Source organism: Theobroma cacao, chromosome 5, assembly GCF_053813885.1.
Source record: "Theobroma cacao isolate CCN51 chromosome 5, ASM5381388v1, whole genome shotgun sequence".
NCBI lineage: Eukaryota > Viridiplantae > Streptophyta > Magnoliopsida > Malvales > Malvaceae > Theobroma > Theobroma cacao.
The window spans coordinates 974,552-994,326 of NC_142643.1; the positions used below are offsets into that span (position 1 = coordinate 974,552).

The 19,775-nt window shown below is 38.1% G+C and overlaps 1 protein-coding gene across 1 annotated transcript; it reads right to left on the reverse strand.

Moving 5' to 3' along the window:
• Positions 1 to 1,165: 1,165 nt before the first annotated feature.
• Positions 1,166 to 3,595, reverse strand: LOC18597578 (protein NRT1/ PTR FAMILY 5.7-like). Its single transcript, XM_018120873.2, has 4 exons — positions 3,457 to 3,595; positions 3,118 to 3,338; positions 2,192 to 2,685; positions 1,166 to 2,099 (listed from the first exon to the last, which is right to left on the reverse strand). Exons 1-4 carry the CDS (start codon positions 3,593 to 3,595, stop codon positions 1,166 to 1,168), a joined length of 1,788 nt encoding a protein of 595 aa, XP_017976362.2.
• Between the last annotated feature and the right edge of the window lie 16,180 nt (positions 3,596 to 19,775).

Genomic DNA, 19,775 nt, shown 5'->3' on the forward strand with positions numbered 1-19,775 from the left:
GCAAGTGAAAACCCATTACAAAGCTTTGATGAGTATCCTTAAAGCCTGTTAAGAGTTCAGATTTACGATGCAGGGCTTTTTCAGTTAGAGCCATCTTGTTTCACCCCAATTTGGGCTGAGGTTGGCTGGTTTGGGGGCTTTTCCACTTTGAGCTGAGCTCCAATGACTCCATTTGCTCCCGATGTTTTTTCAGACTGCTTGCTCCCCTAACTAGCCACTTATAACTACTAATAACTAGAGTGGTGCCTCCCTTCGTGTGCATGTTGAATTTTTTATTAAAAATAATTTTAAATTATATAATATTATAAATAAAAATAATAATAATTATTAAAGAGAAATAATTTTAAATTTAAAAATATTATAAATAATATTTATAATGATAAATTAAAGATAATTATTTTAAAAAATAATTTTTCCAAAATATTTTCTCATCTCTTATTAAGCAAAATTTTTTATTTAAATAATTTTTTTAAACATTGGATTTTTTTATATTTTAATATATGCTAATGTTGATATAACCATATTTTGTTAATTACATGATTCTAATAGTGAAACCAAATTCATATTGAGAAAATATAATATTTTAAAAGTAATTATTGATAAGCTACATAATTGATACAATAAAATGAATATTTTTTGAAAGTCAAAATAAAATGAATATTAATTATATTTATTAATTTTTTTTAGTTTTAACGATGAAATTTTTTAAATGATCTTCAATTTTAATTAATACTTTATTATCTTATACCTTTATAATAATTTAAATTTAATCCACTTTGTGATCCCAATCATGTCTCATTAAAAATTAAAAATTTATTTTACTTCAAATTTGGATGAAATCCACAAATATCTGCCCAAATATTTTTTTGTATATTTTATTTTATAAGATATATATATATATATTTATTCTCTAAAGGAGACAATAATGTACACAGCAAATTTGTGTGTGAGTATTAAAAGAGAGATCAATGCAGCAAAAGACAGCAATCATTGACTAATGATCAAAGTATTAAGAAAATAAAAGACAAAAGGCCCACGTCGTGTTCCAGGCTAGTGAACAACACTCTCCAATCACAACCCAATACTCTAAATGCTGACATGTGGTTAAATGAGGTAGATCTTTGGGTCTTCCTTGTATATTAAGTTATAGACGTTGGGACTGCCTTCATATTAGTCTATTTATGATAGTACAGTAGAAGAAATTATTAGAGAGGGAATTATCAGTCACTGAATCTGTAAGAGCATCTTCCAAGGTAACATCTAGGTTTAATTTCACTTTTTCTTGTTGAGTTTCTTCCTCAGGCCAAAATTTTCTGTACCAGACAAGAGCCGCAAGAAAATAGAGGCATAGGTTTCCGATGGTCAGCATGGCTAACATTAGAAAATACTTATCAAGGCGGCTATTGTTTATGTTGTCACGAAACCATGCTCTGAAGATAAAAGCAAACAGTATGTTGAGGAAATTTCCAATAGCCAATGTACAATCCCTGAATGATGAATCGTGAAGTTTCTTGGATTGATCAGCTACATGGTAATTGTAAATCAAATCCCTGATCCCATCTTCAGCAAATCCACCCATTAATCCCAGCAGTGTGAACTGTGGAGCTAACCAGAAGATGGTTATTGTAATGGTTAATCTGGTGTATTGGTCACTGAATTTTTCTTCCTTGATTAAATTCATTCTGTGAACCTCAACTTGCCAGGCAGCTATGCAGCTGAAAATAGAAAAAACCATCCCAAGACCGATTCTAACAAGTATAATGCACTGCCTCTTTGCTCCGCTCAGCCACTTTGGGATAAGTAACTGGAAAAGGAATGAAACAAGAAAGCTTACAAAGGATTTGAGTGTAAGGAAAAGGCAAACAACGGAGAGGCTGCCGATGTTGTCATCCATATCGTTGGCTTGTGCGACGAAGAAAGTTCTTCCTGTCGCCTCTACCAGACCATAAACAGCAAAGGTTGTCCAAATAGGAACTAGTGTTAAAAGGCATTTCACTTGCTTCACTTGTACCACTGAGCAAAGCCTCCCTGTAATTTCCTGTTCCTCTAATTTTAGCTGACACGATGATGATTCTACAATAGAAGCTTTGTCTAGCCACCTGCCAACCACGAAAAGCCACATCAGCATCAATCCATATGGACAATGTCACATTTACATAGTTGATGTAGAGACTCCAAAGAGGATCCTTACCTGAAAAATGGAACAATGGGCCACAAGAGTAGTTGATCACGATCGTTCTTGAAGTAACCATTAGCTGAAGTGGGGTAAGCCAGGTGCCTTTTCAAAACAGCTGCTTTAAAAACTTTATAAACGACAGTAAGGGGACTTCCCTCTGGTTTCTTGTAGCAGTAAAAATTGATGCCAGACAAGAACCACAGATAAGCTACAGCCATCACCAATGCTGAAGTAAAGAAGCTACATCTCAAAGAACTCGTGGATAAACAAAACGAAGCTACAAGACCTAGAGACCAAGCAACACGCCACCAAAAATTTTTGCGGGCCTCAACTTGTTCCTTATCTATTGCTTGGTTTGGTTTGCTGTCAGTTAACTGATCAACAATAAATGCTTTTAAAGGATGATCTCTTCCTGCTTTGCCCACTGCTAAAAGTATCACCACCGGGTACAATAATCGAACATCTACTTCTGGAGAAATCCAGGTGGAGACCCCCAGCAGCAGCAATCCCTGCAGGAAAAATGCTGTGAACAAATACAGGCAAAGATTCTTCTAACTAAGGACTACGGAATGATGAGAAATAATAGAATGACAGTGACACCCCTAATCAATATTTGGCATATTTGATTGATGTAACCTCCATCGTAGTGGTTTTTTCAATGATGTTTCAAGGATTAGGCCTGGCAATATTCACACCATATTCATTCACGCTGCCCCAAAGTTTCCCCATTGCATAGTAGCCATATCTTTTCTGCAATATGTTGTTTACTTGGGATTTTCCACTGCATATTCTCTTGTTTTTTTCCTTGAATTTTGTGATACTCCTTTTGATTTGGTTTAACCAGTAACCATTTTCCAATCAACAACATTATAAAAAGGGTCTTTTCCGGATTGACATTTGACAACCAAATAAGAGGATTTGATTTTTTGGATTGCACTTACTATGATACACAGACCTGTGGTGTGAACAATCACTTTGAAACGACAAAAATAGGCATCAGAAATATAAGATACGATGATAGCCATAATGGTTGATGCGCCTTCTTCAACATTTACAACTGCTGCAGCTTGTCTTAAATCAGTCTTCTTCCAATTCTCCATGAAGTATGATGTCAAGATGCACATCACAGCATGTTCTGCCAACCCATGGCTGAAAACCAAACCTGGAACTCATTAGAAATTATCAGAATGACAAGGCCAGAGACAAATAACTCAACCCCATTTGATAGAAACTCGAATTTCAAATGTGAAGGAAGACAATATTTAGTTCAGGAAGTTTACCTGATATGAACAAGGCACCCCTGGAAAAGTAAATGTGATATCGTATCCAATTGGTTACTACACAGCCAAGCTTGGAGAACATGTTTCCAGCAGCAGCTTTGCAGCCCCGGTCGTCTGAACTATTTCTCTCAATTCTCATGATGCCTAATTGGTTTGCTAACTGGTATTCTCTTTTTTATGCATGAAGGGAATATATAAGCAGTCGTGTAATTTAAGAATGTCTGATCTTTTGGTCCTTACGTTGGAAAGTCAAACATAAAGCTCGTATGGATTAAACTTTTACAAAAGATAATGGAAACGCCAGATAGGGAAAATTTTTGTCTTCATGCTGTCAAGGAAATTCCTTGAATGTTACCTACCAGCAGTAAAGGAAATAGGACATCAGAAAAGTTCATTTGTGAAAACAGAACAGCTGACTGGCCGCATAAAATCTCAAGGATCATCCTAGTCTTACCAAATAATTGAAATTTCTATTGATAAAATGGGTTTAAAACTTGGATTTTGCACTATAGAAAACAGTGAGATACTGAATGAAGATTAAACTTGTTAGGAAATTGCGGAATTATCTCTAAAGAATTGCCCAATATCTAACCCAATCAATAGAATAAAAAAAAAAAGAAATCAAGCACACCCACAAGAACACAAGAATTTACGTGGTTCGGTCTTTTGATGACCTACGTCCACGGGCACAGCAACAGAGAAAAATCCACTAAGAGAAAAATCAGGAGATTACAAGAAACAGTCTCAAACTCATAACCCTTATCCTACGTACACCTAAATCACTCTCTCTAAATCTAGGTGATAATTATTCTTTAACCCATAGGGTCCTTTTATAGTATCAAATACAATAACCTTATCCTAATATAATTAGGAATCTTATCCTAATAGAATTAGGAATTGTTATTCTAATCTAACTAGATTTAAAGACTATTTTATAAGGTATACTAATTTAATTAGAATTAAACAATCCTAATTAAATCACAATTCAAGACTATCCTAACAAATCTCCACCTTAGGCTTGAATTCACCAAGCTCCACCTTATGAACTAATCTCTGTCGACACCGCCACTGCCCCAATGGGCCTCAAGCATTACGAACACCGATCAAGTCCAAGCAATGCTTGAACTTTATCCCAGAAACTGACTTAGTTAGCATATCTGCCGGATTTTCATCTGTAGCTATTTTCTTTACTACAATCTTACCTTTAGAAATAATCTCTCGAACGAAGTTACACTTGACTTGGATGTGTTTGGTTCTCTCATGAAACATCTAATTTTTAGTCAAATGTATAGCACTTTGACTATCACAAAACACAACTGTTTGTGTTTGTTCAAAACCAAGATCACTAACCAAGCCTTTAAGCCACAAAGCCTCCTTCACTGCCTCGGTCACAGCCATATATTCAGCTTCAGTTGTAGACAAAGCAACGGTTGATTGAAGAACTGCTTTCCAACTGATTGCAGATCCTGAGAGAGTGAACACATACCCCGTTTGAGATCTTCTACTATCTAGATCACCAGCAAAATTTGAATCGGAGAAGCCAACCACATTACAACTAGTGTTTGCACCTCTTTCATATACTAAGCCAATATCTATAGTGCCTTTTAAATATCGAAAGATCCACTTCACAGCTTGCCAATGTCCTTTTCCTAGTTTATCCATGAATCTACTAACCATACTAACAGCATGTGAAATATCAGGCCTAGTACATACCATAGCATACATAATGCTATCCACTGCATTAGCATAAGGAACACGAGTCATGTACTCCTTCTCATCCTCCGTTTGTGGTGATAAACCAGTTGAAAGTTTTAGGTGTAGTCCCAATGGAGTAGTCACAGACTTAGCATCTTGCATTCCAAAACGTTCTAGTACCTTTTGAATGTATTTCTTTTGTGACAAACATAATCTCGACGCTCGTCTATCTCTTACAATTTCCATACCCAATATTTTCTTTGCATCACCTAAGTCTTTCATCTCAAACTCACCACTAAGCTGCTCCTTTAAAACATCAATGTCTGATATACTTTTGGCGGCAATAAGCATGTCATCCACATACAACAACAAATAGATAAACGAATCATCTGGAAGCCTTTTATAGTAGACACAACCATCATGTACACTTTTAGTGTACCCTTGTGCCTCCATGAACATATCAAACCTTTTATACCATTGCCTAGGAGATTGTTTTAAGCCATATAATGACTTTTTAAGTAAACATACACAATCTTCCATACCTGGAACAACGAATCCCTCAGGTTGTTGCATGTAGATCCGCTCTTCAAGCTCACCATGTAAAAACGCTGTTTTGACATCAGGTTGCTCCAACTCAAAGTTAAAATATGCCACTATAGCAAGCAACACGCGGATTGAACTATGCCTCACGACAGGAGAGAATACTTCATTATAGTCAATTCCCTCTCTTTGTGCATACCCTTTTGCCACAAGTTGTGCTTTAAATCTAGCATTTTCAACCCCTAGGATCCTTTCCTTTTTCTTGAAGACCCATTTGCATCCCACAACTTTTTGGCCTTTAGGTGGTTTCACAAGCTCCCATGTTTGATTTCGGTGTAAAGACTCAATCTCCTCATTCATAGCAGTTAGCAATTGAGAAGACTCGATACAAGTAATTGCCTCATGATAAGAGTAAGGCTCATTAGTCTCTACTTCTTCCGCCACAGATAAAACATAAGAATCAAAATCATGCTCCACACAAGTAACAAAATCATCAAACTTCTGAGGAGCTTTTGAAATCCTTCTAGATCTGTGTGTAGCAATGCTTCGTTGTTGTGTATGAGATACTGATTCTTGTTCCTCTTGTGATTCATTTTGGATTTCACTATCATCTTGCACTGTCCTAGGAGCATTGATTTCAAGCTCCACCTGCTTGTCGACTTCTTGGTCTGATGAGATTGCAATTCTAGACTTTATCCCATGAAGTAATGCAGACTCGTCAAAGGTAACATCCCGACTTAACATAAATTTTGGGGATTTCGGATCAGTACACCACAGTCGATAACCTTTTACCTCAGATGCATAGCCTAGGAATATGCACTTCTTTGCCCTCGGCTCAAGCTTACCATCATTTACATGAGCATAAGCAGGACAACCAAATACTCTCAATATAGAGTAATCAGCGGGTTTACCTGACCAAACTTCCTCGGGAGTCTTTAATTCAATTGCAGTTGATGGAGACCTATTTACCAAGTAACAAGCATTGTTGATAGCTTTTGTCCATAATACTTTGGTTAGGCCAACATTAGAGAACACGTATTTTGCTCTCTCCACAAGTGTTTTCTTCATCCATTCTACAATACCGTTTTGATGTGGTGTTTTGACGACAGTGCAATGTTTAATGATTTTTTCATTATTGTAGAATAGACCAAACTCACCTTTGCAAAATTCCAAACCTTTGTTTGTTCGAAAGTTCTCGATCCTTTTCTTAGTCTGCTTCTCGATCAATACCTTCCAATGCAAAAAGGTGGTTAACACTTCACTCATAGCCTTTAGAAGATACGTCCACACCTTTCTTGAAAAATCATCAATAAAGATCCACATGTATAATGATCCACCTTTTGATGCCACCGGAGAAGGATCCCACAAATCTAAATAGATGTAGTTTACTGTACTCCTTATTTGATGAGTTTTAGTGCTAAATTTCACTCTATGTTGCTCACAAAAATCTAGCTTTTCACTCTTTTGACCACACAGCAAACTATGCTTACTTAGTTTTCTAATCCCTCTCTCGCTCATATGACCAAATCTCATATTCCATAAACGTGTTACATCATCTTCAGGATCATTAGATGAGACCACAGAAACAGTTTCAATGACCGTGTTTCCCACTAGACAATAAAGGTCACCGGATAACTTGCCCTTCATGATAGTTAAGGCTCCTTTAGATACATTCAAGACACCATCTTGGCCACTATATTTGTAGCCCTTCTTATCTAACAAACTCAAGGATATTAAATTCTTTTTCATGTCAGGGACATGTTTCACCTCAAGTGTTCTTACCATACCATCAAACATCCTGATTCGAATTGTGCCAATTTCAACAACTGAGAGAGAGAAATCATCTCCTAATTGTACGGTGCCCATATTAACAGATTGATAAGTAGTAAACCAATCACGCCTAGGACATATATGAAAGCAACAAGCCGAATCCAAGATCCATGTATCCATCAGGTTACAATTAGTAATTGCAAGAACATTATCAGTTTTCTCAAAAGTATCAAAGTCATCTCCAACCACGTTTGCAGTATTCTCAGACTTATTGAACTTTTCATCATCCTTGAATTTGGTACAGTCTTGATGAAAATACCCTTTCTGACCACAATTCCAGCAAGTTTTCCTTTTTACTCTAGATTTACCTTTTCTGTCTAAGCCGTTCTCTTTACCTCTACCTCTATTTACAACCAAACCTTCTGCTTGATTTTCATTTCGAATACCACCAACTTTCTTCTTTAATTCCTTAGAATTTAAAGATGCCCTTACATCCTCAAAAGTGAGAGTGTCTCGGCCGTATAGCATAGTATCCACGAAATTTTCATACGATGGAGGCAAAGAACATAAAAGAATTAAGGCTAAGTCTTCATCCTCAATTTTAACATCGATATTCTTTAAATCAAAAATAACTCTATTAAATTCATCAATGTGGGTATTAACGGACGTACCTTCACTCATTTTGAGAGTATACAATCGTTGCTTCATATAAAGCCGATTCGTCAGGGACTTGGTCATATAAATACTTTCGAGTTTAAACCACACTGCAGCAGCAGATTCTTCATCCGTGACTTCTCTTAGCACCTCATCAGACAAAGCAAGGAGAATAGCACTATGTGCTTTTTTCATAAGGTCATCTTTCTCACTATCAGATAAATTCGAAGGAAGATACTCTTTTCCCTTTAGTGCCTTCAACAGTCCTTGTTGCACTAGCAATGCGCGCATCTTAACACGCCACAGGCTGAAATCGTTTCTTCCATTAAACTTTTCAATCTCATACTTGGTCAACGAAGTTGCCATAGCGAAATTCAGATTGACCCAAGACCTTGAAGCTCTGATACCAGTTTGTTGAGAAATTGCGAAATTATCTTTAAAGAATTGCCCAAGATCTAACCCAATCAATAGAATAAAGAAAGAAAGAAATCAAGCACACCCACAAGAACACAAGAATTTACGTGGTTCGGTCTTTTGATGACCTACGTCCACGGGCACAGCAACAGAGAAAAATCCACTAAGAGAAAAATCAGGAGATTATAAGAAACAGTCTCAAACTCATAACCCTTATCCCACGTACACCTAAATCACTCTCTCTAAATCTAGGTGATAATTATTCTTTAACCCATAGGGTCCTTTTATAGTATCAAATACAATAACCTTATCCTAATATAATTAGAAATCTTATCCTAATAGAATTAGGAATTATTATTCTAATCTAACTAGATTTAAAGACTATTTTATAAGGTATACTAATTTAATTAGAATTAAACAATCCTAATTAAATCACAATTCAAGACTATTCTAACAAAACTAGAATACATTTTCTGTCATGACTCAAATCGGAGAGTTGTGACCAGTACGCATGAGCTTGGCAGGCAATGTTCGCGAGACTCGAGGAAACCTTAAGATTCACTTGTACAATATTCAATCCCCCGTATCACAAGCAACACAATTCATTACTTAGATGAATTCAAATTTTACAACGTTCAGAGGACCATACATGGGTTGTCAACTGGATTTGTACCATATAACTTTTTTTATATAATAACACACGGCACTCAATGTCTACAATATCTTTAGTACAATTTTTTTTTTTTTACAATCAGAGCACGAAAGCATTTCATGATTTGGACTCAACGTAGTAGACACATTAGGAGAATACTTACCGAGTGTCAAAATTTCGTCTGTCCAAAGATGATGCTAAATCACATGAAATCAGTGGCGTCACTTAAATGCACATGGTATACAAAAAGGGGTGAATCATTCCAATATTTAGTGAGATGAGGATGCTAAACGTAACATAATATAACACATTATATGACAATAATAGAGACACATTTTTTACATAAAACTTACACCGTTATTCACCGAACATTTCCAAATACAAGTGTGAAGGTCGTGCCAACATCCGACATGCACCTTATACCAATCTTACCTTGCCAGACCGAACCTCAACAGCATACTCATTTTCAATGAATAATCAATACTATGTCTCCAAGTCGAGCTCTATAATGCAAGGCTTACCTTAAGCCATCATTTAATAAACCTCACATTTAGCGAGTGCTCTTTCCTCGAACGCATAAAATCACACACGGTGGCCAATCGACGGAATCAATTCAAGCCTCATCCAGAATAATCTCCCAACGGATGGTAGCATATAATCATCACCCAAAGCAGTTTCTTGACGAGTGGCATCAAATACAACTCACGCACGTGCCAAAGTAATGGGCCGAGAATTAAATCATCATCTGAAGTAATTTCCTAACGGATGGCATCAAGTATATAGTCATCATCCTGTAGACACCATAAAAAATATATATATATATATATATAATAAATAATAAAATAAACTAAAATATAAAAAAGTATATTAAAAAAATAATAATAATTAAAAAAAAAAAAAAAAGGGATGGCTGGGCATGCGCCCAGCCATCCCCTCACCATCCCTTCACCATCCCTTCCCATCAAGTCCCCAACCACCATGCACCAGGGGTTCTGGCCACCAACTCCCTGGTGCCAGAACCCCCCCTCGCCAGGTTGTCCAAATTTTTGGACAACCCGGCTCTTTAAAAAGACACACACAAAAATAAAAGGGGAGATCTACCAGCAAGAAGACCCAGCCACAGAAACAAAAGCAAAAAAAACAAAAACAAAGCAAGAAAAGAAAAAAAGAGTTAGATCTGAAAAATGAAAGAGAGAAGCGAGAGGTCGGCGTAGAGAAGATAGAGAGAGTGGCGGCAAGAGAGAGAAGGAGAGAGAGGAAGAAAGAAAAAAAAAGTTTAAGAAGAAGGTAGAGAGAGTGGCGGCAAGAGAGAGAAAGAGAGAGAGGAAGAAAGAGAAAAAAAAAAAAGGCTTGAGGAGAAAATAGAGAGAGTGGCGGCAAGAGAGAGAAAGTGAGAGAGGAAAGTGAAGAGAGAGAAAAGAAAAGAAGCTTTTATAGCTAGGTATAAAAGACCAAAACAACGTCGTTTTGAAGCATTTTTTTTGAAGCCAAAAACGGTGCACTTTGAAGGGGATTAAGTGGGCTGTTGCAGCAGGCTTGACTTCCTCTTTAGGCTAAGGCATTATTGGACTATTCGAGCCCAAACCAAAAAGCAAGTGCAGCAGGCCCTTTGGGCCCAGGCCGAATTGGGGGAGACCTTTGAAGCCCAGTGGAGTTTGAACCCATTTGGAGCATTGGGTTAGGTACAACCCAATAGGTATTGGACTTCATTAAATAATGGTTTGGGCTTGAGTTATTGAAAATGATTATTTAATTTCTTGTTTAAGTGTTATAATAGTTTTATTATTTTTTGTATTGTTTGAAATTTATGCATATGAAAAATAAAATATATGAAGGCTAAAAATGAAATTTTTAATACAATAGATAGCAAATGTAGTAAATTAATAGATATGCATGTATAAATATATATATATATATATATATATATATATACATAAACATATAACAAAAAATAGGAGAATGAACAAGAAAAAAATTTATTAATTAATTAAATGAAAGATTAGAAAGTACTTAGTTTTTTTTAATATGTATAAAATAATTAATAAATAATAGAAATGGGTCTAAAAAATGAGAATAAAATATAATTAGTTGTAAAGGCAAGAGAAAATAAAATGTTCTAAGTATTTATGAATATATAGAATGTACAATATAATATTAAATTACAAGTATTAAAAAATCAAGTGGTTAATTTGAGTTAATCCAATAATAGAATTCTGCTTGAAAAAGGGGTAAAGAGTTGCCTCTTTCGGGCGGATGTTTTTCGGGTGCGAAGTTCGAGACGGATTTTCACCGAAGCGTCGGGATAAATCTGAACTCTAAATTTCAAAACCCATTAAGTCAAATAGTCATTATTAGAAAATAATATATGTAGAAAGATTTTGTTAATTCAAATAAATATTACTAAACAAAGTTAAATTAATCGTTTAAAAGTTAATTAATTAATTATTTAGATAAGCTTTGTAAACAAGTAAAAAAATTGATCAACAACAAACATGGATTTAAATAACCAAAAAATAAAGTATATATTTAAAAAAATAATAATAATAATAATAAATAATAAATAATCAAAATTTTTAAATAATCAATAAACGCGTGCATGTAGATACCATCATTTTATACTGTCATTGCATGCCACTCTTATTTTGCAAATGGCGCGGGAATCCCGATGATGGGATTTCCCCGAGGAGCTTGTAGAGACGAGTTCTTCCGGGGATATCTCTAGGTGAGGAGGATTCCGAGACTTCACCAAAGCGTTGGGATAGTCTTCGAATAATTTTCCAATAAAAGATTACCAACTCCATCATTTAAAATAAACAAGTCACGACATCATTCTACCCTTGCATCATATGCATACGTAAAACCTAGTGAAAAACTCAGTTTGGCAATTCAATAAAAATTTAATTAATAAAATAGGGATTTAACTAAGAAAAGGCTATATTAAGATAACTTAAGATTAAATGGTACCGTTCGTAGAACGGGCGTCACGGAGGTGCTAACCCTTCTCCGTGCGTAACCGCACTCCCGAACCCATCTTTAAAAAACGTGGACCAGTTCTCGTTCTTTCGACGGACCTAAAATTAATTTAGGACTTCGTCGATTAAGAATCGGGTTAATAGGTGACCAATCACACCTAGATAAAAAAGATTGGTGGCGACTCCCACACCTTTGACATATCTAATTTTCGCCCGCGTCTGGCGGACGGGTTCCCGGACCCGCACGTCACGACAGATGGCGACTCCGCTGGGGATCTTCGAGAGTCAAGCCATTAATTAATCATAAGTTATCTTTAGCCTTGAATAATTTGTGGTTTTCCCTAGCATCAATTTGGCATATTTTTGTTTAATGCATTTATTTATTTTGCTATTATTACTTCACTGTTTTTAATAATCGCGGGAAATTTAGGATAAGGGGAATGTGAAATTATTGGTCCAAGGTCGGTATATTCCTTCTCACACACTACACATCTTGCATTCATGCATAAGCCTTCCACCCGGGCTTTATCCTTAATTAGGAGGGAGTTCAGTAGCTACGCTCTCGTGAGGTGATAACCTCCGCATGGGCTAGTGAAGACTCCCACTCAGATCGAACCTAGTCCGTCTGAAGCCTGTAATGGGTGAGGACCGGGGTGCCTTACTAGTCCGTGTGGACGACAGTGAGGAGCGATTTGGGAACCTTTAGCTCCATTTTCAACCCAAACTCAGCATGTAGAATACCGAGAGTCGCCTTTGCTTAGGTAGAGCTTCACCCGTGAGAATATACCTTTTGACTAGGTACACATGAAGGAATTTTCATAATCCCCTTGTTCGAAATTTTTCTCCGCGAATAATAAAGGTATCAGGTTATTAATTACTTTCATTCATCTTTTGGAATTTTTGTTTATAGTGCTAACTTGAACTTTTTGCATATGCATGTTTGCATCATAATTTTGTATATAGGAAAAGTATGTCATTTGACAACCATTGACAAAGTAGATGCAAAAGATGACTCCTGAATTGCAACAAGAAACAATAGCTTATGCATTGAATTACTTTGTTGAGGGGTGTTATGTGACAGATACTTTTAGTACATGATCATTCATATGTGCATAAATCCTCATTTCATGACAATAAGTATTTTCACCTGTAAATAAAGATAAGGGGTTCATTTTTTTCATTCATACATGCATCTAATTCACGTTTATAATTACAATAAGGTTCAAAAAATAGCTCAACCACCTAAGCCAAGTGACCAACGTGTTCATAATACGCGTCGACGAGCAAGGATCATGGAAGAAGAACAAAGTGAGCGAATGGATAGAATGGAGAGAGCTCAAGAAGAAATAAGAGAACAGTTAGCAAAGATGATGGAATTGATGATGAGTCTCAATAAAGGAAAAAGAGCGATCGAAGAGCCAGCTCCGTTAGAAAACCCACCAGCACAAGACAATGAAAACCAAAAGGACGATCCATCCTATCCCCCAGGGTTCACTCCACCACATGCCCAAACCTCTCAAAGGGTCCACCCTCAAGTGATGCCATCCATCTATTACAATGCACCACCCCCGCTAGGCCATCAACCGACTCAGGGGCAATTTGGGCCATACCTTGGGATAAATCCTGCTGAACCAATACACGTCCCAGATTTAGATGACCCAAAAGAACAAGAGAAACTGAGAAAAGACTCGTCGCAAACAGGAGAAAATGAAAAAGACCAGAAGAAGTACGACTTATTGGAAGAGCGTCTTCGTGCTATCGAAGGAGTTGATAGGTTTGGTACCATGGACGCAACCGAGCTATGCTTAGTGCCGGATGTATTGATCCCTGCCAAGTTCAAGATTCCGGAATTTGAAAAATATGACGGAACAAAATGTCCCATGGCACATATCACCATGTACTGTCGGAAGATGGCTGCACAGTCTCACGATGATAAGTTACTGATCCATTTTTTCCAAGACAGCTTGACTGGGTCAGCTGCTCGGTGGTACGTACAGCTAGATCGAAACCGTATTAAGACTTGGAAAGACTTAGCAAGAGCCTTCATAGCCCAATACAAGCATGTGGCTGAATTAGCCCCTGATCGTTTGTCATTACAAACTATGGAGAAGAAGCAAAGCGAGAACTTCAAGGAATATGCCCAAAGGTGGAGAGATACAGCAGCGCAAGTTCAGCCACCTCTCACTGATAAGGAGATGACTGTTTTGTTCATAAATACCCTCCGAGCTCCATTCTATGAGCGCTTGATAGGCAATGCCACGAAAAAATTTGCAGATTTGGTCTTATCGGGAGAAATAATAGAAGGAGCTATCAAAAGCGGAAAAATTGAAGGGCATGAAGTTGCTAGCTCAAAGAAAGGGAGTACGCCCAAGAAGAAAGAGGGGGATGTGCAAGCAGTCGCTCACGACAGCCAACAAGCCCACAACTTTAACCCATATTACCCGTACCCGCCATACCAACCCTTCTATCCGCACGTAGGCAACATCACACAAAATCCATATGTGTACCAACCCGTCCCGCAACCAACATTTCAAACCAATGTCCTTCCACAAACTCCACCACCAAGACCGGTAGCTTCAACAAATAATCCTGGCCATGGTCAAAGAGGACCTAAAATCACCCCAGAAAGACCAAGGTTTGATCCTATTCCAGTCCCTTACACTACATTGCTGCCACAACTCATAGAAAATCGACTCCTTGCTCGAACCCCTTTAGAACCACTCCGACCACCTTTCCCGAAATGGTATGACCCGAATGCACATTGTGATTACCATTTTGAAATTCAAGGGCACTCCACCGAGAATTGTACTGCTTTAAAACATAAGGTCCAAGCGCTCATTAAAGCAGGACTTCTAAATTTTGCCAAAAAAGACAATTCAAATGTTGATGGGAATCCTTTGCCTAACCATGGAGGCCCGACAGTGAATGCAATACATGAAGGGATGATTCGAAGGGTGAAAAAGAATGTCAACGAGATTCGAACACCGATGGATAGAGTGTTTGAGGCGTTGTCCAAAATAAAAGCCATCACTCCAGAACCGATAGAGATAAAAGAAGTAGGACATGATCTCACCCTTTCTTGCAAATTCCATATGGGGGTTGTTGGACATTCCATTCAAAATTGTGATGGCTTTCGTCTTAAGTTGCAAGAGTTGATGGATTCGTCAGAAATTGAGTTTTATGAAGAAAGTGAGGAGGAAGAATTTTGGAAAAAGACAATTCCCTTTTTGTATGAAACCTTTCGATTCGTGGGGTGCAAGGCATCGGACGAGGTCAATCAGGTTCCACGGGTGTTTGATGAGCTATCAATTCATATGATCAAGGATGAAGAACTTAACGATATCCCTGTGGTGTATCCAGTACTGCCAGGAGAGGAGCTAAGCAATTGGACAGCCACGGAACTGCCCATCATCTTTAAGTCTTCCAAAATGTAATGAACAATTTTATCTAAATGCCTATGCCCAAGGGTGTTAAGATTAATTTCCTGTTTAAGTAGGGCTTTCTGTTACCTTCATCATTTGAATAAATGACAATGCATAATGTGTTTCATAATTCATCAATCTTTTTGCATATTTCCTTTCATCTATTCTTTTAGCCAATAAACACTTGCCCATACACCCGTCCAACTTTACCTGTTTGCAGGTCTTTAAATAATGAACACGAAGACAATCTAGACAACGATTTGAATATCGATTTTGAGATAATTCCAAACATTGATGAATTGAAAAATGAAGAGAAGGTGGATGACTATAGCTTACCCCCTGATTTGTCGAGAATGTTGGAACAGGAAGAAAATGAGATTTTACCTCATCAGGAACTCATAGAAATGATTAACCTCGGAAATGGGGAAGAGAAGAAAGAGGTTAAGGTTGGCACCTCGCTGTCATCCGATGAACGACAGAAGCTGGAAGAGTTGCTCCGTGAATATGGGGACGTGTTTGCTTGGTCATATCAGGACATGCCAGGTCTTAATACTGACATGGTTGTTCACAAGTTACCTTTGGAACCAGATTGCAAGCCTATTAAACAGAAGTTAAGAAGGATGAAGCCAGAGATGTTGCTGAAGATTAAAGAGGAAGTAAAAAGGCAATTCGATGCTGGATTTTTAGAGGTGGCTAAGTACCCTGAATGGGTAGCTAATATAGTTTCAGTTCCTAAGAAGGATGGAAAAGTTCGAATGTGCGTCGATTATAGGGATTTGAACAGAGCGAGTCCGAAGGATAGCTTCCCTTTGCCACATATTGATACTCTTGTGGACAACACGGCAAAACATGCTTTGTTCTCATTCATGGATGGCTTTTCTGGTTACAATCAGATTAAGATGGCACCCGAAGATATGGAAAAAATAACGTTCGTGACCATGTGGGGAACGTTTTGTTACAAAGTAATGCCATTTGGATTGAAGAATGCAGGCGCCACTTACCAAAGGGCAATGGTAGCTTTGTTCCACGATATGATGCATAAAGAGATAGAGGTATACGTGGATGACATGATTGCAAAATCTCATACAGAAAGGGATCATACTGTCAATCTCAAGAAACTGTTCGAGAGATTACGAAAGTTTCAGCTCAAGTTGAATCCTGCAAAGTGCACTTTCGGTGTAACCTCTGGGAAATTGTTGGGGTTCATAGTCAGTGAAAAAGGAATTGAAGTGGACCCGGATAAAATACGAGCTATTCAAGAGCTACCACCTCCCAAAACGCAAAAAGAAGTGAGAGGATTTTTAGGGAGGCTGAATTACATTGCTCGATTTATATCCCAGCTCACCTGCAAATGTGACCCAATCTTCAAGCTGCTTCGGAAACGAGACCCAGGAGAGTGGAATGAAGAATGTCAAATAGCCTTTGATAAAATCAAAGAATATCTCACAAATCCACCAGTGTTGATGCCACCGACGGTCGAAAAACCTCTTATTCTGTATTTGACTGTGAACAAGAATTCTATAGGATGTGTATTGGGACAACATGATGAAACTGGGAAGAAAGAACGAGCCGTATATTACTTGAGCAAGAAATTCATGGAGTATGAGTCCAAATATTCTGCGCTCGAAAAGATGTGTTGTGTGCTAGCATGGACAGCCCAGAGGCTCCGACAGTATATGTTGTATCACTCAACATGGTTGGTGGCGAAATTAGATCCCATCAAGTATATTTTTGAAAAACCCTGTCTGTCCGGAAGAATAGCTCGATGGCAAGTACTATTGTCTGAGTATGACATTGTGTATGTGTCCCAAAAATCAATCAAAGGGAGCGCCATCGCCGATTTCCTTGCAGATCGAGCTAATGAAGATTATGAATCTGTAAGTTTCGATTTCCCAGATGAAGATTTGATGGCCGTCTTGCATGTAGAAAAAGTTGGTACCAATGAACTTAATCCATGGAAGGTGTATTTTGATGGGGCATCCAATGCTTTGGGGCAGTGTTGATTTCTCCAAATGGGAAGTACTATCCAGTCACGGCGAGATTGAATTTCAATTGTACTAACAATATGGCGGAGTATGAGGCGTTGGTACTCGGATTACAAGCAGCAATTGATATGAAGGCTGATGCGATAGATGTTTACGGAGATTCGGCTTTAGTGATATGTCAAATGAAAGGTGAATGGGAAACTAGAGATCCTAAACTAGTTCCATTTAAAAAGCTGGTTACAGAATTAAGCAAACAGTTCAAAGAAATCAGCTTCAACCATTTGCCTCGAGAAGAGAATCAGATTGCTGATGCTTTAGCCACCCTCGCAGCGATGTTCAAAATAAAAGAGGCGGCCGATGTACGCCCTTTTGATTTAGAAGTCCGTGAAGTCTCCGCACACTGCTTGAATGTTGAAGAAGAGGTTGATGGTAAGCCGTGGTATCATGATATCATGCAATACATCAAGCACCAGACATACCCTGAGAATGTCACGGATAATGACAAGCAAACTCTTAGAAGGTTAGCAATGGGTTTCTTCCTTAGCGGAGAAGTGCTCTACAAAAGGAGTCGAGATCAAGTACTCTTGAGATGTGTGGATGTTGCGGAAGCCAACAAAATAATGAAAGAAGTCCACGAAGGAACTTGTGGAGCTCATGCTAATGGACATATGTTGGCTAGACAAATTATGAGAGCTGGTTATTATTGGTTGACGTTGGAATCAGACTGCATAAACTTTGCTCGAAAATGCCACAAGTGTCAAGTATACGCTGATAGGATCCATGCTCCACCAGCCCCATTGCACGTTTTCACGGCACCTTGGCCATTTTCAATGTGGGGAATGGACGTGATTGGACTTATTACGCCAAAAGCCTCTAATGGACATCGATTCATATTAGTGGCCATTGATTATTTCACGAAATGGGTAGAAGCAGCTTCCTATGCCAATGTGACACAAAAGGTGGTGTGCAAGTTCATCCAAAAAGAGATCATATGTCGGTATGGGCTTCCAGAAAGGATCATTACGGATAATGCAAGCAATTTGAATGGTGCGATGGTGAAGGATGTTTGCGCTAAATTCAAGATCAAGCATCATAACTCGACAACTTACCGTCCGAAGATGAACGGAGCAGTAGAAGCGGCCAACAAAAACATCAAGAAGATTGTCGAAAAGATGACTGAAGTTTATAAAGACTGGCATGAGAAACTTCCGTTTGCCCTACATGCATATCGAACTTCTGTGCGTACCTCCACCGGGGCAACTCCGTACTCATTAGTATATGGTGCAGAAGCAGTTCTACCTGTTGAAGTAGAAATCCCATCATTGAGGGTGTTGATGGAAACGAAATTGGAAGATGCTGAGTGGGTCCGCTCCCGCTACGAACAGTTGAATCTGATTGAGGAGAAAAGGCTGGCGGCTCTTTGTCATGGTCAGATGTACCAACGAAGGATGATACGAGCATACGAGAAAAAAGTTCATCCCAGGCAGTTCCGAGAAGGAGAGTTGGTTCTTAAGAGAATACTCCCTAATCAAACTGATTTTCGGGGAAAATGGATGCCGAATTGGGAAGGGCCATACGTGGTAAAGAAGGCTTTTTCAGGAGGAGCTTTGATTTTGACTGACATGGATGGGGGAGATCTGCCTAATCCAATAAATGCGGATGCGGTGAAGAAGTACTATGCCTAACAAAAAAAAAAAAAACGGAAGGGGTTCGTGCTGAAAACCCGAAAAGGGCGGCTCGTACCTAAAGGAGGGGGTTCGTGCTGAAAACCCGAAAAGGGCAGCTCGTACCTAAGGGAGGAGGCTCATGCCGAAAACTCGAAAAAGGGCGGCTTGAGGCCGAAAAACAGGAAGATAGAATGGAATTTGGGGATGTCAGCCTAAATACACCATGGATGGAGCTCCACAATTTCACAAAGAATGGGAAGCTAAGGAATCTGCAACCTACAGATTTGATCAAAGCATCAATCAAGGACAATTCTTGAAGTCGAATATCAGATTGTTTTCTCTTAGTGGTCTGGGTGTTCATTATTAAAAGATCTAATGTCTGCCCTGTAAATTCTGTTTACCTTGAACTATTTGATTCCTCATATATGAAGTTTTTCTTCGTCTCTTTATTTCAACTCTTTCGTTATTTACCATCCCATGATTCACATAATGATTGTCATGAAAATGAATGATGATTGGTAAAAGAAATAAACTAATTAAGAAAGAAA